At 51.8% G+C, this 26,996-nt stretch overlaps 1 protein-coding gene across 1 annotated transcript in view; it reads right to left on the bottom strand.

Moving 5' to 3' along the window:
* Dpp6 (dipeptidyl peptidase like 6) overlaps positions 1-26,996 on the bottom strand; it is a 498,824-nt gene that overhangs the window by 135,238 nt on the left and 336,590 nt on the right. The window contains exons 2-3 of the mRNA XM_090333593.1: positions 13,834-13,948; positions 7,286-7,384 (exon numbers count right to left, since the gene is read on the bottom strand). Of these exons, the coding sequence (XP_090189719.1) occupies positions 7,286-7,384; positions 13,834-13,948 (214 nt within the window). The remainder of the gene's footprint in view (positions 1-7,285; positions 7,385-13,833; positions 13,949-26,996) is intronic.

The following is a 26,996-nucleotide window of genomic DNA, read 5'->3' as shown; positions in this document are numbered from 1 at the left end:
TGTGCGGTTGACACGTGCAAACAAGAAATCGGAGCCAGATACATCTGTCATTATAGGTGTACAAAGGCTCCTTCGTGTGTGATAATGGGGCTTGAAGCTAGAGTTCTGTACTTGTGAGGCCTTCTCCTGCTGAGCCACACTCCAGCACTTTCGTGGAGAGAGGGTCTTCCTTCCTGCCTGGCTGTGTGCCTGGACTGTGGTCTACCTGTGTACACTTCCAGGTTGAAAGGCATGCACCCCTGCACCCTGCTTTTGGTCAAGGCGGGGTCTTGCCCACCTTTTAGCTCAGGTTGGCCTTGAACCACACTCCTCCCTTCTCAGCCCCCAGGCAGGCAGGTTTACAGGTGCCACTCTATAACAGTGTGCATGCTTCTTCTAGCCCCCACGGTCACCATGCATGGAAAGCACCCCGTGAGGTCTGCAATCAACAGGAAATTCATGTCTCCCAAGTCTTTTTGTGGAAACATCATTTGCCCCCAAGCCGAACAAGTAATTCAGTCAATGGTTGCTGGCAGAGGCTTTATTCCTCGGCAGCTCTGTCCTGGGAGGGCTGTGATGCACTCTGGCCTCCAGAGGCGTCCTGTGAAGGGCAGGGGGGTGAGACAGGGCGTGCCCGGGCGGTGGGTGAAGTCGGCAGACAGCCGATGGGCCGTGGGGGATTGCACTCGGCGGTGAAGATGTCGAGTGATTCTTTTTTATTCATTAAGAGGGTGATCGTGTTTGAGACGGTGTCAATGATAATTAATTAGGCTCCAGCAGGTTGCTGGGTTAAGGACGAGGTGGGGTGATTTAATTGAGGCAATAAATGATAATGTGGCGTGTGGGTCACTGCGGTGCAGGATGCGGTGTCTAACGACGGGCTTTCCTGTGGGTACTTCCAGCAGCAGGCGTGTGCGGGCGCCGAGGAGACACGCACCCCGCGCCGAGCTCTGCCGCATGCCGGCCTCACCCCCGTCCTCCTTCTCCATCTGGGGGTAACGAAGGCCAAACAAGGTCGGGAGTCCTGGTGCACAGGCGGCTGGGTGACCAGGGCTCTGCTGTGGTTAGACTCGTAGCCCTGCCTGGGGAAGGGCTGCCCAGTCTCCTGCCTTGAGGCCCTCATGGCGTGCCCACGAGCCTCTCCTGCACGCCCACTCTGGGGTGGCAGAGAGGGTGCTGGGAAAATCCCTACGCAGCCTCACCGCCCTTGGAAAAACTCCTTGGCAGAGCCAGCTGTGGTCACTGGAGCTGTGGACGGTCCAGCTGTGGTCACTCAAGCCTGGAGTCTAAACTACTTGGAGGTAGAGGCCAGGTCGTCACAGCTGGAGGGCAGTGTGGGTACCAAACGTTGACAAGACTCCACCAGGACCAGTGACTGGGCCTGGCTGTCCCACTGCCAGCTCTGCATGGGGCAGTGGTGGCTTGTGGCTGGGACATGGAGACGGGGGGGATCAGGACTCGGGGCTAAGTCCACAAGACCTCCTGTCCACACAAGTCCAGTGTGGCGCCATGAACTCGTCGTCGCAGCTACAGCACAGAGTGTAAGGAAGAGAATCAGCCTGGAGGAAAGCCATATCCTATTTCAAATCTAACCAGAGCAAAAAGGGCCGGAATCACGGTTCCAGGGGGACAGCACATGTCTAGCAAGTCTAAAGCCCCGAGTTCAAGCCCTTTACCCCCATTCCCCACACACACCAAAAGAAAAGACGCTGTCCCACTGCAGCCACGCTGCTTAAAGGTAAAATAATTAAAGGAGTTGGATTGGGTCTCTCTTTGCTGGGGGAGTTTGGGGCTGTCTCTTGCTACAGAGACGTAGGTCACCAAATGATGGACGAGTCTTAGCAGCAGGGCTCAGCACTACACCGTTGTCTGGGCTTCAGCTACCCAGGCCTTTGATGAGCAGCACCTCAGGAAGAGAGGTGGCGCTCACCGTTCAAACGGGGGCAGCTGGGCTGAGTTGTCATTCCAGCTGCCACAGAAGAGAGGGGCACACAAGCCTGGCCTCTTCCCACTCGAGGGCAGCCGACTGAACCTAGATCTCAGGTTCTTCTCAAGCTGCCTTGCACTAAGGACTTGGAATTTGCTATCCAGACATTCTGCCACAGCACCACACCTCCAGCCGAGTTTTTGCCGTCTACTTTTGACATACGGTTGTACTTCCTGCCCGGGTGCTCACTTCCTGTTTGTCACGTCCGTCCTAGCTAGGATGGCAGGTGTACCCCACCACGCCTGGCTTGTTATTGAGATGCAGTCCCGCTGACTTTTCTGTCCTGACTAGGCCCCGGCTTCTATCCTCTTGACTCCAGCTGCCCCTGTGGCGAAGATGACAAGTGTGAGACATCGGTGCCTGGCTCTGGCTGGCATTTCAGAGGGATTACGGCAGCCCCGGAGGGCTGGCAATTCATCTTACCTTGGAAAATCCAGAGAGAATTTATTTGAGATCAAGCAAAAATAATGAATGAAAATTTCCGAAGCAGAGAAAAATTGAGTGATAGCACTTTTACAAAAGAGACGCGATAAAGGCAGTAAATTTCACAGGGCCTGGTGGCCCGGATGTGCTTGTGGAGGTCATAGATCAGAGAGGAAGCAGGGAGTCAGAGGTGGGGAGGAGAGCAAGCGGGGAGGGACACTGAGGCATACAGCCCTCCAGGCCATTTTGCAGTGGTGGCTTAGCTTCCTCTGTACACAGTTTCCTCGCTTTTAATGACGAAATGACTCCGAGTTTCGGTGAGAAGTGGATGAAGTCACACGGAAGTATTTCTAGCTGCCCATATTACTTCTACTTACAACTGGTTGCTTTTATTGCCAGCGGTGTCACATGCAGCCATCTTTTGCATTTTTCCTGTCAGAACTGAAGGAAACTCCAATAGGAATTTCAGGGAGAGTAGCAGAAGGAGCTCTAGCTCTAGCCAGAACAGGGGAAGGTAGGGGAACAGGGGAAGCTGCCCTGGGCAGAGCAGGGGAGGGACAGTGTGGCCCAGGTTAACTGCACTCAACTGGCTCCTCAGCCAAGACAACCTTTCTTTTCCCTGTAAACAGACTAAAAAATAAATTGGGGATGGGGAAAATTGGGAAAGAGCAAAGGAAGCGGTGTCACTGTCCAGAAAGAAATGCACTCACCACCTGACTTATGAAATGATAGACCTTCTGTATATCATTCTTGTAATAGCAATTTAACATTAAAAATTAGGACAAAGGAATTGCTACTCAGCAAAGCAGTGTGAAAATACCCTGTGCCTCAGCCAGTGCCAGTTTTTCGTTCTTCTCCCCTCCTGCCCAGCTTGCCTTTCCCTTGTTTTTACATTCTGCATTGGACTGTGCAACGGCATTCTCCTCCCTTAGCACAGAGAGCAGAAACCCTCCAGGTCCGCACAGGGCACTTTGTGCGTTCCTTTAGGAGCGCGGATAAATCACCAGCATGTGCCTTGATGGGTGCCTGCGTAACATTTTGAAATGATCACTCTACAACCTCCGTCTGCTGCCTGAGCATGGAGACACTTCCCCTCCTGGCCTGCATCTCCTGGGCACCGCCCAGACTCACCACTGGCCTCTGGTTCTGCCTAATACAGCCAGGAACAATCGAGGGGGCTGTGGGACATCCAGGGGACACTGGAACACGGAGGGGACACTGGAACACTGAGCAGATGATGGGACATCGAGGGGATGCCAGGACATCTCGGGATACTGGGACATCCAGGGGACCCCAGCACATGAGAGGACAGGGACATGGAGGGAACCCCAGCACATGGAGGGGACATGGCTGCTCACTGACCTTCTAGGGCTTTATGGCTCTGAGTGAAAAATGTGACCTCCGAGAATGAACAGAGAAGCGTGATTCACTGGAAACCTGAATTTCCCCTGTACAGGACCCACGAGCTTCATTTTTAAAACGAGTCTGTTGTTCTCATAATGAAAGAGGGTGAAGCACCTTCAGAAATCAAGATGCTTTGAACGCTGTGCTCAACTCCAGCCGCACCTTCTCAAACACATACTTTTCCACTATCAACCAGCCAGCTGGCATTTTCCTACATTCAAAGGAAGCGATTTTCTCCAATTTTACGCTCTCTCCAGTCTTGCGTCCCGAGATGTAGAGGGCTCTCTACTCACAAGTGTGGGACTCGTGAAAATGAGCAAAAACACAGTGAGAGAGCCCAGGGCAGCGAGCTGCATGTGGCTGCAACTTGACTTGAGACCCATATCCTCAGAGAAAAGATGGAGGAACCCGAAGGCGAGTGCCCGCAGCTAGCAGGCAAGCGAATCCTGCTGCCAGCCAGTCCTAGATCCAACAGACACTGCGAGGAGATGTGTGCATGCGTGTGTGTGTGTGCGTGTGTGTGTGTGTGCGTGGGCATGTGTGTGCATGCGTGTGTGTGTGTGCGTGTGTGTGTGCGTGTGTGTGTGTGCATGTGTGTGCGTGTGTGTGCGTGTGTGTGTGTGTGTGTGTGTGCGCGCGTGTGTCCTCAGAAGGATGAGAGAGGCCTCTGCTTGCTCTAAGCTCGGGGCATGAGGTTTACCATGGTTCACCTCAGCCAGAAGGCAATTCCACAAAAGCAAATCCATCTGTTGAGGAGGTGGTGTGCAGAAGCCTCACCAGACTCGGGGGTCTTAGCATCCAGAGCCAGGCCTCGCGTTCTAATGATTCACAGGGGCTCTGGACCACACGTGTCTCTCTGTGGACGAAAGGGAGGGCTCTGTGTAGGTAGAGTGGGTTGGCTCTATGAAATGTCTTCCACTCCTTCTAGCATGAACCTTCCCATTACAGCCTGCACCAGGGTGAGCAGGAGGCATCTGGCTTATAAATTCACTAGTTAGGGGTGTTAAAGTAACAAAAGGGGTGTGCTCCTCACAGGCTGGTGTGGGGGGCTGTGGAGGTGTTTTCCTTTTCGGTGGTTTGGTGTGGAGGGAATGAGGATTCAGATTTGGAAATGGTCAGGTTACATTTGTGTTCTTTGAGAGACAGTGGAACAGTTAGGGGCCTGCTGTACAGATCCAGCAGGCTTCTACTTCCAGACTTCACTGCAGCCATGCTAACTGCTCAAAGGAGGATGGTGCAGTGCCTTAGACACGCACACACGCCACATTTCAGTCACACGAGCCACAGAAACGCTTTCCCACATGTGTTTCTGGTACCTTGATCCTTCAGAGCCAGCACCCACGCATGAGAGGAAAGACGTCACTTTGTTCTTCTGAACTTGGCTTACTTTATGTAATAGGATGGTCTCCAGATCCATCCATCTCCCTGCAAGTAACATAATCTCATTCCTCTTACGACTGAATACCATTCCAGAATAGAAGCCACATTTTCTGTGGCTGTTGGCGTGTGCACAGACTGGTGAATGTGAGTGTGTGTGTGCACAGGCATTGCATCCTGGCTGCATTCCTTTGGATAATGCTGAGTAATGTCACTGGGTGTTAGAGCCCATCTATTTCTAATTTTTTGAGGAACCTCCATACAGCATACAAAATGACAGGGTAGATTCCAATGCAAGAAGACTGAGCCCTTGCTGCTGAATTCTGAGGGAGTCATGGAGAGAGGAGAGGTAAAAGTTCCCTGAATCCAAAACCAGCGGACACAGTAAAGGCAGTCCTAAGATGAAAGTTTGTAGGTAGGTGTGAGTGCCAACATCAATAAAACAGAGAGATCTCAAAATAATACCCTAATGATGTACCTCAAGCTTCTAGAAAAGTAAGCCAAAGCCCAGACTAGCAGACAGAATGAAATAGTATAGATTAGGGCAGAAAATCAATACAATCAAAACTAAAGTTCCCTAGAATCAAGGAAAGAAAACATTGATCCTTCCAAAGACTAAAGCGATAAACCCTTAGTGACCATGACTCCAAGAAGGGACGTGACCAAGACAAGTGAGATTATGGCGGAAAATGGGAGATACAGCTCCAGTTGTTTTTACTTTTTATTTTTTGCCAGTCCTGGGGCTTGAACTCAGGGCCTTGAACTGTCCCTGTGCTTCTTTTGCTCAAGGCTAGCACTCTACCACTTGAACCACAGCACTACTTCTGGCTTTTTCTGCTTATGTGGTGCTGAGGAATCAAACCCAGGGCTTCATGCATGCGAGGCAGGCACTATATGTACCATTAAGTCACACCCCAGCCCTGTCTCCAGGTTTTATGAAATGTACTGCTCCACGATTCATTTACTGCTTCCCTTGGTAAGTAAGATGACCTACAGGCCAGAAATAAATATCAAAGGCACAGTAGAAGACAAGAGAGAGGCTGTTGTCTGAAGTAAGAGACCAAAGGCAAAGTCACTGTTAATTGATTTCTGAGCAGTTGTGAAGCATGAAAAACATTTCAGAGTCAGTTTGACAGCAACAACAAAATCTAAGGATCCCTTGTCACTCAACAAAACAGTGTCCAGGCAAGGATGAGAATGTGCAAGGACATGGATGTGTGAGGACACAGGCTGCAAAGGCACAGGCGTTGTAAGGACATGGTTGTAGAAGTCCAGAGGCCGTTAGACACCCCGCCCTGCCGGCTAGCTTCACAACTTCAGAAAGGCCCTTCGCCCCTCACTTGTTATGAAGCAAGGACTGGAACTGGACTTGCAACATCGTCCTGGAATGTTCCCTGACGCAAGGCCTGGCTTTCAAGAGCATTCCACAGAGGCGAAGACAGAACGTAAACACCAGTGGCAGAGAAAACCAGGAAGGCACAGCCAGGAGAGGGTAAGGCCAGTGCCGGCATCTTCTTCCCCTGAATGCTACCGGGTGAGGGGACCCCGGAAGGGAGGCCATCACGCCAGGGGTGAGAAGAGCAGGCTGCCTCTCCGCCTCTCATTCCATTTAGCTTTGGTATTTATGCCAAAAATATCCCCCAAACAAGCAACGTTAAATGTGGTCCTGTCTGAGGCAAATTTCTCAGCATCTGTATTCAGCAGTGTCCTAGAGGGCCAGGCCACTGCTGGCTCCTGCGGCCACAGTGAGAGAAAAAGCACCGAAGCCCTTCAGAACCCGGGAGAAGACACAGCCGCTCAGGAACCTGGGGCCCTGTCACCTAGCAACGTGCTCATCTCTGTCTGGGGAATAATGGCTCCTGGAGGAGACACAGGAGGAAGCAGCCCCCGGGCAGGCCCCTCTCTCCAGCAGCTGAGTCCTCACCAGGCCTGTGTGGTGACACGCAGAACAAGCCGCCTTTAATGCCAGCTTCTCAGATGAGAATGACACGTGATAATCTCCACAGCCTCCAAGCCCATGGAAGTCCTCACAAACCACCACAGGAACCACAAGGCCAGGCCGTGGAGCAGCAGCGAGGGCAGTGAGGGGCTCGGGGCTCGGGCATCTGAACTTACCACTTATCCACTTCGCCTCTGGGTCGTGGATTTTCAGCTCGTCACTGCCAAGATCTTCCACGGTGACCTTCTTCTTTTGAGACAGACTATTATCTTCCGCTAGGAAAAAAAAAAAAAGTGAGATAGTGAACGTTTTATCAACCGTTAAAGGAAGCAGGTGTAAGATAGGCGATTGCCACTGAGAAATAGCATGTAGGGTCAAACGCCATTTCTACAGTTGAATGGAAAGCTAGTCTTGCTTTCTGAAAAACTTAAATGGCCCACACCTGCAACAAGGAGACCGTGATTCCAAGGGCTTCCTCACTCTCCCTCACAGCCCACCCGCTTAAATATGGGGGATCCCAGTTCAACCCAGGCTGATTTTTGAATGGGGTGGCATGGTCAGGGCACACGCACACACACACGCACACACACGCACGCACACACACACGCACACGCATGCACACGCACACGCACGCACACACACACGCACACACACACGCACACACACACACACACGCACACGCACGCACGCACACGCACGCACACACACACACACACACACACACAGTGTCCAGAATGTAACCTGTGGAAGCATTCCTTCACCAAATAGTTATTCAGTGCCACTGACTATGGATGTCACAGCAATGTAGAAAACTCAAACATACATCCATACATCCATACTAGGTGTTTGTTCTCCACAGCACCATTTGTTCCTGGCAATCTTTGGGCTACATCTTCTTCAGATAGAATTACACACAAACGTCCATAAGCCAGGCTTCAGGTCGGCCTTGCCTTATCTCCACATGCATGTCTAAGAGCAGGCATCCCGTCTCCACGTGCATGCCTGAGAGCGGGCATTCCATCTCCACGTGCATGCCCGAGAGCGGGCATCTGGTCACCACATACATGCCTGCCCGAGAGCGGGCATCTCATCTCCACATGCCTGCCTGAGAGCTGGCATCTTCCACAGGACCACAAAGACACTGAAGCAGTCTCCTTGCCAGGGCACTCAGCTCATGGCTCCGTGGGAGAAACTAAAACGTAGCAGCTTTGATCCTATCTCCAGAGCTAGAGGCTGGGGAGTCAGAGCCCCTCAGAGCAGGCCCGCTCCATTAGAGACACAAAACCCATGCGTCCAAGGCTGTCCAGAGGTGGCCGCACAGGGCCTGCCAGCCAGCAAACCTCTCCTCTCACACCGGGGACCTCTACCTCAATGCGCCCATTTCTGATGAATGTCAGAATTTGTGTGTTGCTTGTTTTCTCGGTGATCAAATGGAATTATTGTGCATGAACTCTCTTGAAAACTTTGGAAGGAGGTGAATCAAGGCCACCTTGCGGTGAGGTGTGATGTTAGCCAGCTCAGCCTCCTCCAGTGCTTAGTTTATACAAGACGGTTAACTAAGCCAAGCTCTTTCCCTCACTGCCACTGAAGCCAGCACTGAAGCCAGCCTAGGAAACAACACAGCTTAAACAGTGAGGCATTTCCACGTGGAAAGCAGACACCAAATGAGAAGTTTAGATTACTAAGTACAGATTATTTTTTTCTTTCAGGAAGGAGTGAGCTGAGGGGTGGTAATAAGGTTGAGTGGGGGTGACATTGATCAAGATCAGTTCATAAACCGCTTTATTGAATGGCAACTCCTTTGTACAACTACTTAAGGAGAATAAAAATATTCAAAAGAAAGATCCCTTAGTAGTGCTGTTTAAAGCTAATGAAGTTATAACATGAGGTAGATACCATTTACGTTTCACCTCTTTAATCTTTTCTATTCAAGGATAATTGCAGCCCACATATTCAGGCAACATGTCTACTAAGAAAAACAATGCAAAACTACCATTTAAGCAATCTCACTGTCCAAATGTGTTCCATTAAAAAAGAGTGTCACTTTACTTTTAAAGACATTTAAGAAAACATGGACACTAACATGTAGGGACAGCTTGTGACATAGCACATACACGTGTGTCCACAGTTGTCTTTCTCTCTCTCTCTCTCTCTCTCTCTCTCTCTCTCTCTCTCTCTCTCTCTCTCTCTCTCTCTCTCTCTCCCCCCTCTTTCTTCCCCCCTCTCTGTCCATCAGTATTGGGGCTTGAATTCAGACCCCATGGTTGCTAGCAAAGTACTGAGTCCAATCCTTCAGCATCTTCTCCACACTAGTTATGTTTGAACTAAGGCCTCCCTGCCTGCCCTGGTGAATGCCTGAACTGTGATCCGCCTATGAGCAGCTTCGTGTTGTGGCAGAGGTGACAGGCGGCTGCCACCACACCTAACCTGTTCTGGTGAGACGGGCGTCTTTGCCACAGTTGTCTTGGAAACACAACCCTCCCAATCTCATCCTCCCACATGGCTTCGGGTGGCATGGGTGCCCCTGTGCCCAGCAGGGGATGCTTTTCCATTGGTTGGTCTTGAGTCACAATCCTGCTCTCAGCCTCCCGAATTGCTAGGAGCCCCAGTCACAGGTGTCTGGCCCTTTGAAATCCATGTAAAGGAAATGGGGCTTTTCCGTGAGCACCGCCAGCTCCCGAGGCCCTCACTGCTGGTCCCGCTGCACCACGTGCCACATCCACAGCTGAGCGATGCCTGAGCTCACGACTTGACTCACGTCCCAACCATTCAAGGCCACGACGAGTGAGTGCCACTGTGCCGAGCGATCCGTGCTGAGCCCCGAGGCCCCGGCTGACAGTCCTTAGAGGAGACTCTGAGAAGTCCACAGATCTGGGGGACCTGAATGCCCGGAGGAGCTGGAGGAACGGCAGAGCCGGTTCACAGCCACCCCAGCACTGAGAGGCCAGCCAGGCCACCAGCTGCTCTCACATTTAGGGGACGGGGGAGCGGGAATGTGGGAGGCGCGCTGGGAAGACCTTCTCTAGAAAGAGCATTTCGCCGAGACGAAGGGGGAGAAAAGACCGTCCAAGCCGGAAAGGGCTGCAAGGGTCGAGGCTGTCAGGGTGCAGTACTTTCAGGAAACGCAGACAGCAGCAGGGACAGGAAGTCGCTGGAGATGGAGGAGTCTCTCCTGACACCGGATGAGCTGGAATGTGACTTGGGGGTTTCCTTTTCCAGGCCTGGATTAAAGTCTGCCCATTTTCCAGCTGAGAGCTGCATGAAGAAAATGACCAATAACAGAGCCAACCTTGCGCCTGCATCCTTCTCTTTGCTCCAGATTTCCAGCAGGCCGTGCATTGCTTGCAGGGCCAGCGGCCACAGCCTTTCTTAACTTCCGACCTTCATGCTTTTGAGGGGAATTGCACAATTTCTTGAGCTCATCTTCCGAATCATTGACTTCTTTCACATTTCTTTTACAGCCTATCTGAATTGCTTTTATAGTGACTACTAAATCTTTACATTTAAAATGGTTACATATTACATCTGAAAATTCCTAATTATCTACCGTTTCAAGACCATCTACTCTAGAGTTTCTCATAACGCTTTAAGGAATCTAAACTGTCTCTCTGTTTTCCTGTTGAACTTCTTCTCCCCGCCCTTGTCCTCCTAGCCTCCTAAGCCAGGTAGGTGGTGACATGAGTCACTGTGGAAGACTTGGCTTTATGGGGCTGGGTAATTCACACATCCATGTGCATGCGGCATGCGGCCTGGTCAGAGCGGCACCTTCCGTCCTTCTCCCCCACGTCTCCTCCCTGGCAGTCTATCAAGGGTCCCACTTCTTTTTCCACATACACTTCTTTGGCTCCTTTTCCCCCAGGGGGATTTGTCAAACAGTTACATTGTTAATAGTAAAATCTTTAGAGAACACTTGAGAATATCTCTAGAGATTTTATAAGTAGACCTAAGTCTCATCCGCTAGCGGATCATGTTGTACAGTGCGGCTGCTCAGTGTAGTTACTCTGTCTGCAGGGCAGGTGAGAGGCTGGCGTGTGTGTGTGTGCGTGTGTGCGTGCGTGTGTGGAAGAAGTGGCATTGTTGGATGCCATATGGCATCACACCTTCTGACCCCACAAAACAGGACACGGGGCAGAAACAGCAAGGAAGGAAACACGAGTGGCTCAGGTTAAAATGGTCACATCAAAGCCACGTGGGCAGTTAGATGGCAGATGCCATGTACTCAGAGTGTTCAAAGTTCAGAGGTCACAGAAGCTACGGTGAGCTGGGGAAAGCGCTCCACAGTAGAGATGCCTCCCCCTCTGCCATGTTGGGGTTCACCGGAATGTATTCCTTTGGCTTAGAATATTTTTTTTGGTGACCTTCCTGGGGCTCTACTACTTGAGCCACAACACCACTTCTGGCTTTTTCCACGGAATTGAACCCAGGGCTCTCGGTATGCTAGGCAAGCACTCTACCACTAGCCACCCTCCTGGTCCTGGAATACTTTTTAAAGCAAATATGGAGTCTTTAATTAAAAATTAATAGGAAACAAAGGGCGTTTGTATTAACATAAAAACAGGTTTTGTTATAAATACAAGAGTTCAGAAAGTCTGGTTCAGCTGGCGACCGGGAGGCAACATGTCTGCATTACTGTGTCTGTGGAGGCTCGCTTGTTTTACGCTCTTCCTATGAAGTCACAGTTGCCTGCTCCATATGCCCACTTTAGAAGAGTGCAGGGGACACTTGCAATGCCAGCCCATCAGGTCAGGGGTCCCGAGGCCCGGCGTCCCACAGCCTCTCCCAGGAATGATGGACAGGGTAGGGCGTGGCTTTGGGGCAGGCCAGGGTGGCTCCTGCCAGGGTGCCTGGACAGAGCATGGGTGTCAGTCCCACCAGTGCCTCAGCTCAGCTCAGTGGTTGGTTACTGCAGTGGCCCTGTTGCCATTTCCTCGACAGATTATGAGAGAATAAACTTATGACATGCCGCATTATCAACAGCCATGAAATGGAAGGCCCTGGTGACGTCTCTGCAGATCCCAGCGTGAGCCCTGGGGACTTTCTGACCTGATTCCGAAGTGGGCTGTCCAGCCGCACGGCCTGTCCACTGGGATTTCTTAGTCCAGAGACAGGAGTGGCGGAAGCTGCATGTGCAGGGAGCGCTCCCCCTACCCCCAAGCTCAAGAGTCCTCCACAACACAGCCACATTTATCTCTCTAGAGAAATCTCTCTGGAACCTTCTCTGCCTGGGCTCTGTCTGGGCGACAGTGGATGTCACTGTGCTGGCACTCCTGTGGGACATTTTCTTGAGAGTTGACCATGACTCCATTTCTGTCATCAGGAAACTGGGGCCATGCCTCAAGGCACTCTTCTCCGTGCACACAGCTCCTTTCTTTTTAAAGATAGGACCTGTGAGGGCGGAGGGGTGGATGAGCACGCTGCAGGCAGTGATATCGGTGGCTGCACGTTGTACTCATAATTCGTCTTGTTGAATGGCATCTCCTTTGTACAAATGCTTAAAGATACTAAAAACGCCTCTCTAAAAAAAGATAGAAATTGTGGCTTAGGGCCTGGCACAAAGCAAATCTTCAATTTCTTTTAAGTGATGAAAACATTTGTTTCTACAATGCATCCTTTGTTTTTATTTTTGCTTCTTTTTCTATAATGAAGTGTTGGTATTAATAAAGTACATTTTTTTTAAGTACCACAGAGATTTTTATCTGGAAAGCTTTCTTCCCTTTGTAAGTTCAGGTCACAATAATCCCTCCATTAAAAACCAGGAGCCTAAGGCAGGCTCTGCTGGAGCAGGGATCCCCATGGGACAGAGGGCCACGAAGGTTGACAGGGCAATGTGGTCATAGTTCATTGCGTGTGTGTGTGTGTGTGTGCGCGTGTGCACACGCGTGTGTATGTGTGTGTGTGTGTGTTTAAATAGATTGTATTTATCAGGTTAAGGACATTTCTATTTTCAGCTGTTGAATGTTAGATCATGAAAAAGCTTTTAGGTTTTTGTTATATGCTTATTCTGTGTCTGTTGAAATAATCGATCAGATTTTATCCTTTTTCTCATAGGAGTAAATTACATGGATTGATTTTTATATGTTAAGCCAAATTTTTTCCCTTGGATAAATCTCATTTATTCATATCACGTAGTCTTGTTTATGTGTTGCTAAATTTAGTTCATTATCATTTTGTTGAGAATTTATGCGTCTATTTTCATAAGGGACATTGGTCTATACAGTGTTTGTTTTTTTTTCTTAGCAGATACCAAACTAGACAAAGAAGCCATTTGGTACCTATTTTTTTGTGTGTGTTTCAGTGCTATTTTTTTCACTTGGTGATATCTGTTTTTCTTTCCATGTTGGTGTCTGCTGCTCATACAGTCTGTTTCTAGAGGGTGGAATTGTGCGGTGCCAGCTGCACACAGATGCCCGTCTGCCCAGGGGTGTGTCTAAACCCAGTGTGGACACCTAACTCTGCCATGAGGCTTGTCTGGGCTCCTCTCGCATGCGTGGTTTGTAAGTTCATCTGACACGAGCATCTACTGTGATTTTTAATATGCCAAGCCTGCGCCCTAGTCACCAACCACATAAACCAATCCACAGCCCATAAGGGGGGTCTGCATGGAAAAGACGTGGCATCATTCACTCCTCTGAGAGCCTGCTGAGAATGCAGCATGGCAGGGACAGGCAGGCGGAGAGCGCTGCAGGGGAGGCCGGGTCCCAGGGGGGGGCGAGAGCTCGGGTACCTGGCGTGAGCAGGATGACCGAGGTGACGATCAGGGAGCAGATGACCAAGATGACCAGCAGCGCGATGGCGATGCCTTTCCAGTTCCTCTGCGGAGGGTTGCTCCCCACCAGCTCCTGAAACACACGCGGAGAAGCCCGTGAGGGGACCAGGAAGGAACACGAGCACCTGCCACTCCAGGCAAGCACAGCGAGGCACGCGAGCCGAGACGCGCAGCCGTGGAGAGGCGAGCCCTGGTCCTGGACTCGGCCCCGGGCCTCTGCGCTCTCCCCACAGCTGTGCCCCAAGCCCATCCACCGCCTCTGGGACGGGGCAAGACTCTGTGCCAGCAGAGAAATGTTACAGACATTTGTTCAATGCGATGCCCCCACCCCCACCCCAACACACACACAGCAGACTAGACACTGCGGCCCACAGCGATCAGATTTTCCCTCGTTATTACAGTCAGCCTGTGTTTACTGATGGACTCGAATCCAAGTGTGACCACACTGCAGCCCAAGGCTTCTCTCACCGGTGCCTTTCTTGGTATCCTCACTGGCATCTTCTGTTTCTCACTACCAAATGATATGTGCCACCTTAGACCAATCTCTTTTTTATATTTTAAAGTTACGTTTGAGGACCTGTACAAAAGGAGCTGTCATGTAACAGGGCCGTTAATGAACACAGTAAATCTTGATCAGTGTCACCCTTTTGATTGTCTCATCCATCCCTACCAACCCACCCCGCCCTTCACTTTTCCTTTGGAGGATAGGCATTGAATGTTTTTGGTTTACTTTTGGTGTCCCCTCTGACGTTGCATGGAATTTTTGACTGCATTCTCCCCCTCCTCTTCTCTTCACTCATCTACTTCTCCCCCGCTGGATAAAAGAGGACGGCACCAGTGTGGGCAGAAAGGACTTGTGGTGTTCTGTGGTGGAGTGTGAACGTGGTGTTCTGTGGTGGAGTGTGAACGTGGTGTTCTGTGGTGGAGTGTGAACGTGGTGTTCTGTGGAGTGTGAACGTGGTGTACTGTGGAGTGTGAACGTGGTGTTCTGTGGAGTGTGAACGTGGTGTTCTGTGGTGGAGTGTGAACGTGGTGTACTGTGGAGTGTGAACGTGGTGTTCTGTGGTGGAGTGTGAACGTGGTGTTCTGTGGAGTGTGAACGTGGTGTTCTGTGGTGGAGTGTGAACGTGGTGTTCTGTGGTGGAGTGTGAACGTGGTGTTCTCTGGTGGAGTGTGAACGTGGTGTTCTGTGGTGGAGTGTGAACGTGGTGTTCTGTGGAGTGTGAACGTGGTGTTCTGTGGAGTGTGAACGTGGTGTTCTGTGGTGGAGTGTGAACGTGGTCTTCTGTGGTGGAGTGTGAATGTGGTGTTCTGTGGTGGAGTGTGAACGTGGTGTTCTGTGGAGTGTGAACGTGGTGTTCTGTGGTGGAGTGTGAACGTGGTGTTCTGTGGAGTGTGAACGTGGTGTTCTGTGGTGGAGTGTGAACGTGGTGTACTGTGGTGGAGTTTGAACGTGGTGTTCTGTGGAGTGTGAACGTGGTGTTCTGTGGAGTGTGAACGTGGTGTTCTGTGGAGTGTGAACGTGGTGTTCTGTGGTGGAGTGTGAACGTGGTGTTCTGTGGTGGAGTGTGAACTTGGTGTTCTGTGGTGGAGTGTGAACGTGGTGTTCTGTGGAGTGTGAACGTGGTGTACTGTGGTGGAGTGTGAACGTGGTGTTCTGTGGAGTGTGAACGTGGTGTTCTGTGGAGTGTGAACGTGGTGCTCTGTGGTGGAGTGTGAACGTGGTGTTCTGTGGAGTGTGAACGTGGTGTTCTGTGGTGGAGTGTGAACGTGGTGTTCTGTGGTGGAGTGTGAACGTGGTGTTCTGTGGAGTGTGAACGTGGTGTTCTGTGGAGTGTGAACGTGGTGTACTGTGGTGGAGTGTGAACGTGGTGTTCTGTGGAGTGTGAACGTGGTGTCCTGTGGTGGAGTGTGAACGTGGTGTTCTGTGGTGGAGTGTGAACGTGGTGTTCTGTGGAGTGTGAACGTGGTGTTCTGTGGAGTGTGAACGTGGTGTTCTGTGGAGTGTGAACGTGGTGTACTGTGGTGGAGTGTGAACGTGGTGTACTGTGGTGGAGTGTGAACGTGGTGTTCTGTGGAGTGTGAACGTGGTGTTCTGTGGAGTGTGAACGTGGTGTACTGTGGTGGAGTGTGAACGTGGTGTTCTGTGGAGTGTGAACGTGGTGTCCTGTGGTGGAGTGTGAACGTGGTGTTCTGTGGTGGAGTGTGAACGTGGTGTTCTGTGGAGTGTGAACGTGGTGTTCTGTGGAGTGTGAACGTGGTGTTCTGTGGAGTGTGAACGTGGTGTTCTGTGGTGGAGTGTGAACGTGGTGTTCTGTGGAGTGTGAACGTGGTGTACTGTGGTGGAGTGTGAACGTGGTGTTCTGTGGTGGAGTGTGAACGTGGTGTTCTGTGGTGGAGTGTGAACGTGGTGTTCTGTGGTGGAGTGTGAACGTGGTGTACTGTGGTGGAGTGTGAACGTGGTGTTCTGTGGAGTGTGAACGTGGTGTTCTGTGGAGTGTGAATGTGGTGTTCTGTGGTGGAGTGTGAACGTGGTGTTCTTTGGTGTAGTGTGAACGTGGTGTTCTGTGGTGGAGTGTGAACGTGGTGTTCTGTGGAGTGTGAACGTGGTGTTCTGTGGTGGAGTGTGAACGTGGTGTTCTGTGGTGGAGTGTGAACGTGGTGTTCTGTGGAGTGTGAACGTGGTGTTCTGTGGAGTGTGAATGTGGTGTTCTGTGGTGGAGTGTGAACGTGGTGTTCTGTGGAGTGTGAACGTGGTGTTCTGTGGAGTGTGAACGTGGTGTTCTGTGGTGGAGTGTGAACGTGGTGTTCTGTGGAGTGTGAACGTGGTGTACTGTGGTGGAGTGTGAACGTGGTGTTCTGTGGAGGAGTGTGAACGTGGTGTTCTGTGGTGGAGTGTGAACGTGGTGTTCTGTGGAGTGTGAACGTGGTGTTCTGTGGAGTGTGAACGTGGTGTCCTGTGGTGGAGTGTGAACGTGGTGTTCTGTGGTGGAGTGTGAACGTGGTGTTCTGTGGAGTGTGAACGTGGTGTTCTGTGGAGTGTGAACGTGGTGTTCTGTGGAGTGTGAACGTGGTGTTCTGTGGTGGAGTGTGAACGTGGTGTTCTGTGGTGGAGTGTGAACGTGGTGTTCTGTGGTGGAGTGTGAACGTGGTGTACTGTGGTGGAGTGTGAACGTGGTGTTCTGTGGTGGAGTGTGAACGTGGTGTTCTGTGGTGGAGTGTGAACGTGGTGTTCTGTGGTGGAGTGTGAACGTGGTGTACTGTGGTGGAGTGTGAACGTGGTGTTCTGTGGAGTGTGAACGTGGTGTTCTGTGGAGTGTGAATGTGGTGTTCTGTGGTGGAGTGTGAACGTGGTGTTCTTTGGTGTAGTGTGAACGTGGTGTTCTGTGGTGGAGTGTGAACGTGGTGTTCTGTGGAGTGTGAACGTGGTGTTCTGTGGTGGAGTGTGAACGTGGTGTTCTGTGGTGGAGTGTGAACGTGGTGTTCTGTGGAGTGTGAACGTGGTGTTCTGTGGAGTGTGAATGTGGTGTTCTGTGGTGGAGTGTGAACGTGGTGTTCTGTGGAGTGTGAACGTGGTGTTCTGTGGAGTGTGAACGTGGTGTTCTGTGGTGGAGTGTGAACGTGGTGTTCTGTGGAGTGTGAACGTGGTGTACTGTGGTGGAGTGTGAACGTGGTGTTCTGTGGAGGAGTGTGAACGTGGTGTTCTGTGGTGGAGTGTGAACGTGGTGTTCTGTGGAGTGTGAACGTGGTGTTCTGTGGAGTGTGAACGTGGTGTTCTGTGGAGTGTGAACGTGGTGTACTGTGGTGGAGTGTGAACGTGGTGTTCTGTGGAGTGTGAACGTGGTGTTCTGTGGAGTGTGAACGTGGTGTTCTGTGGTGGAGTGTGAACGTGGTGTTCTGTGGTGGAGTGTGAACGTGGTGTTCTGTGGTGGAGTGTGAACGTGGTGTTCTGTGGTGGAGTGTGAACGTGGTGTTCTGTGGAGTGTGAACGTGGTGTTCTGTGGAGTGTGAACGTGGTGTTCTGTGGTGGAGTGTGAACGTGGTGTTCTGTGGTGGAGTGTGAACGTGGTGTTCTGTGGAGTGTGAACGTGGTGTTCTGTGGTGGAGTGTGAACGTGGTGTTCTGTGGTGGAGTGTGAACGTGGTGTTCTGTGGTGGAGTGTGAACGTGGTGTTCTGTGGTGGAGTGTGAACGTGGTGTTCTGTGGAGTGTGAACGTGGTGTTCTGTGGTGGAGCGTGAACGTGGTGTTCTGTGGAGTGTGAACGTGGTGTTCTGTGGTGGAGTGTGAACGTGGTGTTCTGTGGTGGAGTGTGAACGTGGTGTTCTGTGGAGTGTGAACGTGGTGTTCTGTGGAGTGTGAACGTGGTGTTCTGTGGTGGAGTGTGAACGTGGTGTTCTGTGGAGTGTGAACGTGGTGTTCTGTGGAGTGTGAACGTGGTGTTCTGTGGTGGAGTGTGAACGTGGTGTTCTGTGGTGGGGTGTGAACGTGGTGTTCTGTGGTGGAGTGTGAACGTGGTGTTCTGTGGAGTGTGAACGTGGTGTTCTGTGGAGTGTGAACGTGGTGTTCTGTGGTGGAGTGTGAACGTGGTGTTCTGTGGAGTGTGAACGTGGTGTTCTGTGGAGTGTGAACGTGGTGTTCTGTGGTGGAGTGTGAACGTGGTGTTCTGTGGTGGAGTGTGAACGTGGTGTTCTGTGGAGTGTGAACGTGGTGTTCTGTGGTGGAGTGTGAACGTGGTGTTCTGTGGTGGAGTGTGAACGTGGTGTTCTGTGGTGGAGTGTGAACGTGGTGTTCTGTGGAGTGTGAACGTGGTGTTCTGTGGTGGAGTGTGAACGTGGTGTTCTGTGGTGGAGTGTGAACGTGGTGTACTGTGGTGGAGTGTGAACGTGGTGTTCTGTGGAGTGTGAACGTGGTGTTCTGTGGTGGAGTGTGAACGTGGTGTTCTGTGGAGTGTGAACGTGGTGTTCTGTGGTCGAGTGTGAACGTGGTGTTCTGTGGAGTGTGAACGTGGTGTTCTGTGGTGGAGTGTGAACGTGGTGTTCTGTGGTGGAGTGTGAACGTGGTGTTCTGTGGTGGAGTGTGAACGTGGTGTTCTGTGGAGTGTGAACGTGGTGTTCTGTGGAGTGTGAACGTGGTGTTCTGTGGTGGAGTGTGAACGTGGTGTTCTGTGGTGGAGTGTGAACGTGGTGTTCTGTGGAGTGTGAACGTGGTGTTCTGTGGAGTGTGAACGTGGTGTTCTGTGGTGGAGTGTGAACGTGGTGTTCTGTGGAGTGTGAACGTGGTGTTCTGTGGAGTGTGAACGTGGTGTTCTATGGAGTGTGAACGTGGTGTTCTGTGGTGGAGTGTGAACGTGGTGTTCTGTGGTGGAGTGTGAACGTGGTGTTCTGTGGTGGAGTGTGAACGTGGTGTTCTGTGGAGTGTGAACGTGGTGTTCTGTGGTGGAGTGTGACGTGGTGTTCTGTGGAGTGTGAACGTGGTGTTCTGTGGAGTGTGAACGTGGTGTTCTGTGGAGTGTGAACGTGGTGTTCTGTGGTGGAGTGTGAACGTGGTGTTCTGTGCTGGAGTGTGAACGTGGTGTTCTGTGGTGGAGTGTGAACGTGGTGTACTGTGGTGGAGTGTGAACGTGGTGTACTGTGGTGGAGTGTGAACGTGGTGTTCTGTGGAGTGTGAACGTGGTGTTCTGTGGTGGAGTGTGAACGTGGTGTTCTGTGGTGGAGTGTGAACGTGGTGTTCTGTGGAGTGTGAACGTGGTGTTCTGTGGTGGAGTGTGACGTGGTGTTCTGTGGAGTGTGAACGTGGTGTTCTGTGGAGTGTGAACGTGGTGTTCTGTGGTGGAGTGTGAACGTGGTGTTCTGTGGAGTGTGAACGTGGTGTTCTGTGGTGGAGTGTGAACGTGGTGTTCTGTGCTGGAGTGTGAACGTGGTGTTCTGTGGTGGAGTGTGAACGTGGTGTACTGTGGTGGAGTGTGAACGTGGTGTACTGTGGTGGAGTGTGAACGTGGTGTTCTGTGGAGTGTGAACGTGGTGTTCTGTGGTGGAGTGTGAACGTGGTGTTCTGTGGAGTGTGAACGTGGTGTTCTGTGGTGGAGTGTGAACGTGGTGTTCTGTGGTGGAGTGTGAACGTGGTGTACTGTGGTGGAGTGTGAACGTGGTGTTCTGTGGAGTGTGAACGTGGTGTTCTGTGGTGGAGTGTGAACGTGGTGTTCTGTGGAGTGTGAACGTGGTGTTCTGTGGTGGAGTGTGAACGTGGTGTACTGTGGAGTGTGAACGTGGTGTTCTGTGGAGTGTGAACGTGGTGTTCTGTGGTGGAGTGTGAACGTGGTGTACTGTGGAGTGTGAACGTGGTGTTCTGTGGAGTGTGAACGTGGTGTTCTGTGGTGGAGTGTGAACGTGGTGTTCTGTGGTGGAGTGTGAACGTGGTGTTCTGTGGAGTGTGAACGTGGTGTTCTGTGGTGGAGTGTGAACGTGGTGTTCTGTGGTGGAGTGTGAACGTGGTGTACTGTGGTGGAGTGTGAACGTGGTGTTCTGTGGAGTGTGAACGTGGTGTTCTGTGGTGGAGTGTGAACGTGGTGTTCTGTGGAGTGTGAACGTGGTGTTCTGTGGTGGAGTGTGAACGTGGTGTTCTGTGGAGTGTGAACGTGGTGTTCTGTGGTGGAGTGTGAACGTCGTGTTCTGTGGTGGAGTGTGAACGTGGTGTTCTGTGGTGGAGTGTGAACGTGGTGTTCTGTGGAGTGTGAACGTGGTGTTCTGTGGAGTGTGAACGTGGTGTTCTGTGGTGGAGTGTGAACGTGGTGTTCTGTGGTGGAGTGTGAACGTGGTGTTCTGTGGAGTGTGAACGTGGTGTTCTGTGGTGGAGTGTGAACGTGGTGTTCTGTGGTGGAGTGTGAACGTGGTGTTCTGTGGTGGAGTGTGAACGTGGTGTTCTGTGGAGTGTGAACGTGGTGTTCTGTGGTGGAGTGTGAACGTGGTGTTCTGTGGTGGAGTGTGAACGTGGTGTTCTGTGGAGTGTGAACGTGGTGTTCTGTGGTGGAGTGTGAACGTGGTGTACTGTGGAGTGTGAACGTGGTGTTCTGTGGTGGAGTGTGAACGTGGTGTTCTGTGGAGTGTGAACGTGGTGTTCTGTGGTGGAGTGTGAACGTGGTGTTCTGTGGAGTGTGAACGTGGTGTTCTGTGGAGTGTGAACGTGGTGTTCTATGGAGTGTGAACGTGGTGTTCTGTGGTGGAGTGTGAACGTGGTGTTCTGTGGTGGAGTGTGAACGTGGTGTTCTGTGGTGGAGTGTGAACGTGGTGTTCTGTGGTGGAGTGTGAACGTGGTGTACTGTGGTGGAGTGTGAACGTGGTGTTCTGTGGTGGAGTGTGAACGTGGTGTTCTGTGGTGGAGTGTGAACGTGGTGTTCTGTGGAGTGTGAACGTGGTGTTCTGTGGTGGAGTGTGACGTGGTGTTCTGTGGAGTGTGAACGTGGTGTTCTATGGAGTGTGAACGTGGTGTTCTGTGGTGGAGTGTGAACGTGGTGTTCTGTGGTGGAGTGTGAACGTGGTGTTCTGTGGTGGAGTGTGAACGTGGTGTTCTGTGGTGGAGTGTGAACGTGGTGTACTGTGGTGGAGTGTGAACGTGGTGTTCTGTGGTGGAGTGTGAACGTGGTGTTCTGTGGTGGAGTGTGAACGTGGTGTTCTGTGGTGGAGTGTGAACGTGGTGTTCTGTGGTGGAGTGTGAACGTGGTGTTCTGTGGAGTGTGAACGTGGTGTTCTGTGGAGTGTGAACGTGGTGTTCTGTGGAGTGTGAACGTGGTGTTCTGTGGTGGAGTGTGAACGTGGTGTTCTGTGCTGGAGTGTGAACGTGGTGTTCTGTGGTGGAGTGTGAACGTGGTGTACTGTGGTGGAGTGTGAACGTGGTGTACTGTGGTGGAGTGTGAACGTGGTGTTCTGTGGAGTGTGAACGTGGTGTTCTGTGGTGGAGTGTGAACGTGGTGTTCTGTGGTGGAGTGTGAACGTGGTGTTCTGTGGAGTGTGAACGTGGTGTTCTGTGGTGGAGTGTGACGTGGTGTTCTGTGGAGTGTGAACGTGGTGTTCTGTGGTGGAGTGTGAACGTGGTGTACTGTGGTGGAGTGTGAACGTGGTGTTCTGTGGAGTGTGAACGTGGTGTTCTGTGGTGGAGTGTGAACGTGGTGTTCTGTGGTGGAGTGTGACGTGGTGTTCTGTGGAGTGTGAACGTGGTGTTCTGTGGTGGAGTGTGACGTGGTGTTCTGTGGAGTGTGAACGTGGTGTTCTATGGAGTGTGAACGTGGTGTTCTGTGCTGGAGTGTGAACGTGGTGTTCTGTGCTGGAGTGTGAACGTGGTGTTCTGTGGTGGAGTGTGAACGTGGTGTTCTGTGGAGTGTGAACGTGGTGTTCTGTGGTGGAGTGTGAACGTGGTGTTCTGTGTGGAGTGTGAACGTGGTGTTCTGTGGTGGGGTGTGAACGTGGTGTTCTGTGGTGGGGTGTGAACGTGGTGTTCTGTGGAGTGTGAACGTGGTGTTCTGTGGTGGAGTGTGAACGTGGTGTACTGTGGTGGAGTGTGAACGTGGTGTACTGTGGTGGAGTGTGAACGTGGTGTTCTGTGGAGTGTGAACGTGGTGTTCTGTGGTGGAGTGTGAACGTGGTGTTCTGTGGTGGAGTGTGAACGTGGTGTTCTGTGGAGTGTGAACGTGGTGTTCTGTGGTGGAGTGTGAACGTGGTGTTCTGTGGTGGAGTGTGAACGTGGTGTACTGTGGTGGAGTGTGAACGTGGTGTTCTGTGGTGCAGTGTGAACGTGGTGTTCTGTGGAGTGTGAACGTGGTGTTCTGTGGAGTGTGAACGTGGTGTTCTGTGGAGTGTGAACGTGGTGTTCTGTGGAGTGTGAACGTGGTGTTCTGTGGTGGAGTGTGAACGTGGTGTTCTGTGGTGGAGTGTGAACGTGGTGTACTGTGGTGGAGTGTGAACGTGGTGTTCTGTGGTGCAGTGTGAACGTGGTGTTCTGTGGAGTGTGAACGTGGTGTTCTGTGGAGTGTGAACGTGGTGTTCTGTGGTGGAGTGTGAACGTGGTGTTCTGTGGAGTGTGAACGTGGTGTACTGTGGTGGAGTGTGAACGTGGTGTTCTGTGGTGGAGTGTGAACGTGGTGTTCTGTGGAGTGTGAACGTGGTGTACTGTGGTGGAGTGTGAACGTGGTGTTCTGTGGTGGAGTGTGAACGTGGTGTTCTGTGGTGGAGTGTGAACGTGGTGTTCTGTGGTGGAGTGTGAACGTGGTGTACTGTGGTGGAGTGTGAACGTGGTGTTCTGTGGAGTGTGAACGTGGTGTTCTGTGGAGTGTGAACGTGGTGTTCTGTGGTGGAGTGTGAACGTGGTGTTCTGTGGTGGAGTGTGAACGTGGTGCTCTGTGGTAGAGTGTGAACGTGGTGTTCTGTGGAGTGTGAACGTGGTGTTCTGTGGTGGAGTGTGAACGTGGTGCTCTGTGGTGGAGTGTGAACGTGGTGTTCTGTGGAGTGTGAACGTGGTGTACTGTGGTGGAGTGTGAACGTGGTGTTCTGTGGTGGAGTGTGAACGTGGTGTTCTGTGGTGGAGTGTGAACGTGGTGTACTGTGGTGGAGTGTGAACGTGGTTTTCTGTGGTGGAGTGTGAACGTGGTGTACTGTGGTGGAGTGTGAACGTGGTGTTCTGTGGTGGAGTGTGAACGTGGTGTTCTGTGGTGGAGTGTGAACGTGGTGTCCTGTGGTGGAGTGTGAACGTGGTGTTCTGTGGAGTGTGAACGTGGTGTTCTGTGGTGGAGTGTGAACGTGGTGTACTGTGGTGGAGTGTGAACGTGGTGTTCTGTGGAGTGTGAACGTGGTGTTCTGTGGTGGAGTGTGAACGTGGTGTTCTGTGGTGGAGTGTGAACGTGGTGTTCTGTGGTGGAGTGTGAACGTGGTGTTCTGTGGAGTGTGAACGTGGTGTTCTGTGGTGGAGTGTGAACGTGGTGTTCTGTGGAGTGTGAACGTGGTGTTCTGTGGAGTGTGAACGTGGTGTTCTGTGGAGTGTGAACGTGGTGTTCTATGGTGGAGTGTGAACGTGGTGTTCTGTGGTGGAGTGTGAACGTGGTGTTCTGTGGAGTGTGAACGTGGTGTTCTGTGGTGGAGTGTGAACGTGGTGTTCTGTGGTGGAGTGTGAACGTGTTGTCCTGTGGTGGAGTGTGAACGTGGTGTTCTGTGGAGTGTGAACGTGGTGTTCTGTGGTGGAGTGTGAACGTGGTGTTCTGTGGAGTGTGAACGTGGTGTTCTGTGGTGGAGTGTGAACGTGGTGCTCTGTGGTGGAGTGTGAACGTGGTGTTCTGTGGAGTGTGAACGTGGTGTTCTGTGGTGGAGTGTGAACGTGGTGTTCTGTGGAGTGTGAACGTGGTGTTCTGTGGTGGAGTGTGAACGTGGTGTACTGTGGTGGAGTGTGAACGTGGTGTACTGTGGTGGAGTGTGAACGTGGTGTACTGTGGAGTGTGAACGTGGTGTTCTGTGGTGGAGTGTGAACGTGGTGTTCTGTGGTGGAGTGTGAACGTGTTGTCCTGTGGTGGAGTGTGAACGTGGTGTTCTGTGGAGTGTGAACGTGGTGTTCTGTGTGGAGTGTGAACGTGGTGTTCTGTGGAGTGTGAACGTGGTGCTCTGTGGTGGAGTGTGAACGTGGTGTTCTGTGGTGGAGTGTGAACGTGGTGTACTGTGGTGGAGTGTGAACGTGGTGTTCTGTGGAGTGTGAACGTGGTGTACTGTGGTGGAGTGTGAACGTGGTGTTCTGTGGTGGAGTGTGAACGTGGTGTTCTGTGGTGGAGTGTGAACTTGGTGTTCTGTGGTGGAGTGTGAACGTGGTGTTCTGTGGAGTGTGAACGTGGTGTCCTGTGGTGGAGTGTGAACGTGGTGTTCTGTGGAGTGTGAACGTGGTGTTCTGTGGAGTGTGAACGTGGTGTTCTGTGGAGTGTGAACGTGGTGTTCTGTGGTGGAGTGTGAACGTGGTGTTCTGTGGTGGAGTGTGAACGTGGTGTTCTGTGGTGGAGTGTGAACGTGGTGTTCTGTGGTGGAGTGTGAACGTGGTGTTCTGTGTGGAGTGTGAACGTGGTGTTCTGTGGTGGAGTGTGAACGTGGTGTTCTGTGGAGTGTGAACGTGGTGTACTGTGGTGGAGTGTGAACGTGGTGTACTGTGGTGGAGTGTGAACGTGGTGTTCTGTGGTGGAGTGTGAAGGTGGTGTACTGTGGTGGAGTGTGAACGTGGTGTTCTGTGGAGTGTGAACGTGGTGTTCTGTGGAGTGTGAACGTGGTGTTCTCTGGAGTGTGAACGTGGTGTTCTGTGGTGGAGTGTGAACGTGGTGTTTTATGGAGTGTGAACGTGGTGTTCTGTGGTGGAGTGTGAACGTGGTGTACTGTGGTGGAGTGCGAACTTGGTGTTCTGTGGTGGAGTGTGAACGTGGTGTTTTATGGAGTGTGAACGTGGTGTTCTGTGGTGGAGTGTGAACGTGGTGTTTTATGGAGTGTGAACGTGGTGTTCTGTGGTGGAGTGTGAACGTGGTGTTCTATGGAGTGTGAACGTGGTGTTCTGTGGAGTGTGAACGTGGTGTACTGTGGTGGAGTGTGAACGTGGTGTTCTGTGGAGTGTGAACGTGGTGTTCTGTGGAGTGTGAACGTGGTGTTCTGTGGAGTGTGAACGTGGTGTTCTGTGGTGGAGTGTGAACGTGGTGTTTTATGGAGTGTGAACGTGGTGTTCTGTGGTGGAGTGTGAACGTGGTGTTCTGTGGTGGAGTGTGAACGTGGTGTTCTGTGGAGTGTGAACGTGGTGTTCTGTGGTGGAGTGTGAACGTGGTGTTCTGTGGTGGAGTGTGAACGTGGTGTTCTGTGGTGGAGTGTGAACGTGGTGTTCTGTGGTGGAGTGTGAACGTGGTGTTCTGTGGTGGAGTGTGAACGTGGTGTTCTGTGGTGGAGTGTGAACGTGGTGTTCTGTGGTGGAGTGTGAACGTGGTGTTCTGTGGAGTGTGAACGTGGTGTTCTGTGGAGTGTGAACGTGGTGTTCTGTGGTGGAGTGTGAACGTGGTGTTTTATGGAGTGTGAACGTGGTGTTCTGTGGTGGAGTGTGAACGTGGTGTACTGTGGTGGAGTGCGAACTTGGTGTTCTGTGGTGGAGTGTGAACGTGGTGTTTTATGGAGTGTGAACGTGGTGTTCTGTGGTGGAGTGTGAACGTGGTGTTCTGTGGTGGAGTGTGAACGTGGTGTTCTGTGGAGTGTGAACGTGGTGTTCTGTGGTGGAGTGTGAACGTGGTGTTCTGTGGAGTGTGAACGTGGTGTTCTGTGGAGTGTGAACGTGGTGTTCTGTGGTGGAGTGTGAACGTGGTGTTCTGTGGTGGAGTGTGAACGTGGTGTTCTATGGAGTGTGAACGTGGTGTTCTGTGGTGGAGTGTGAACGTGGTGTTTTATGGAGTGTGAACGTGGTGTTCTGTGGTGGAGTGTGAACGTGGTGTACTGTGGTGGAGTGCGAACTTGGTGTTCTGTGGTGGAATGTGAACGTGGTGTTCTGTGGAGTGTGAACGTGGTGTTCTGTGGAGTGTGAACGTGGTGTTCTGTGGAGTGTGAACGTGGTGTACTGTGGTGGAGTGTGAACGTGGTGTTCTGTGGTGGAGTGTGAACGTGGTGTACTGTGGAGTGTGAACGTGGTGTACTGTGGTGGAGTGTGAACGTGGTGTACTGTGGTGCAGTGTGAACGTGGTGTTCTGTGGAGTGTGAACGTGGTGTACTGTGGTGGAGTGTGAACGTGGTGTACTGTGGTGCAGTGTGAACGTGGTGTTCTGTGGAGTGTGAACGTGGTGTTCTGTGGTGGAGTGTGAACGTGGTGTTCTGTGGTGGAGTGTGAACGTGGTGTACTGTGGAGTGTGAACGTGGTGTTCTGTGGAGTGTGAACGTGGTGTTCTGTGGTGGAGTGTGAACGTGGTGTTCTGTGGAGTGTGAACGTGGTGTTCTGTGGTGGAGTGTGAACGTGGTGTTCTGTGGTGGAGTGTGAACGTGGTGTACTGTGGTGGAGTGTGAACGTGGTGTTCTGTGGAGTGTGAACGTGGTGTACTGTGGTGGAGTGTGAACGTGGTGTTCTGTGGAGTGTGAACGTGGTGTTC

This window comes from Megascapheus bottae, chromosome 5 (assembly GCF_031878675.1).
Source record: "Megascapheus bottae isolate mThoBot1 chromosome 5, mThoBot2.hap1, whole genome shotgun sequence".
NCBI lineage: Eukaryota > Metazoa > Chordata > Mammalia > Rodentia > Geomyidae > Megascapheus > Megascapheus bottae.
The sequence above is the reverse complement of the archived record's forward strand: the minus strand, read 5'-3'. Positions and strand labels throughout refer to the sequence as shown.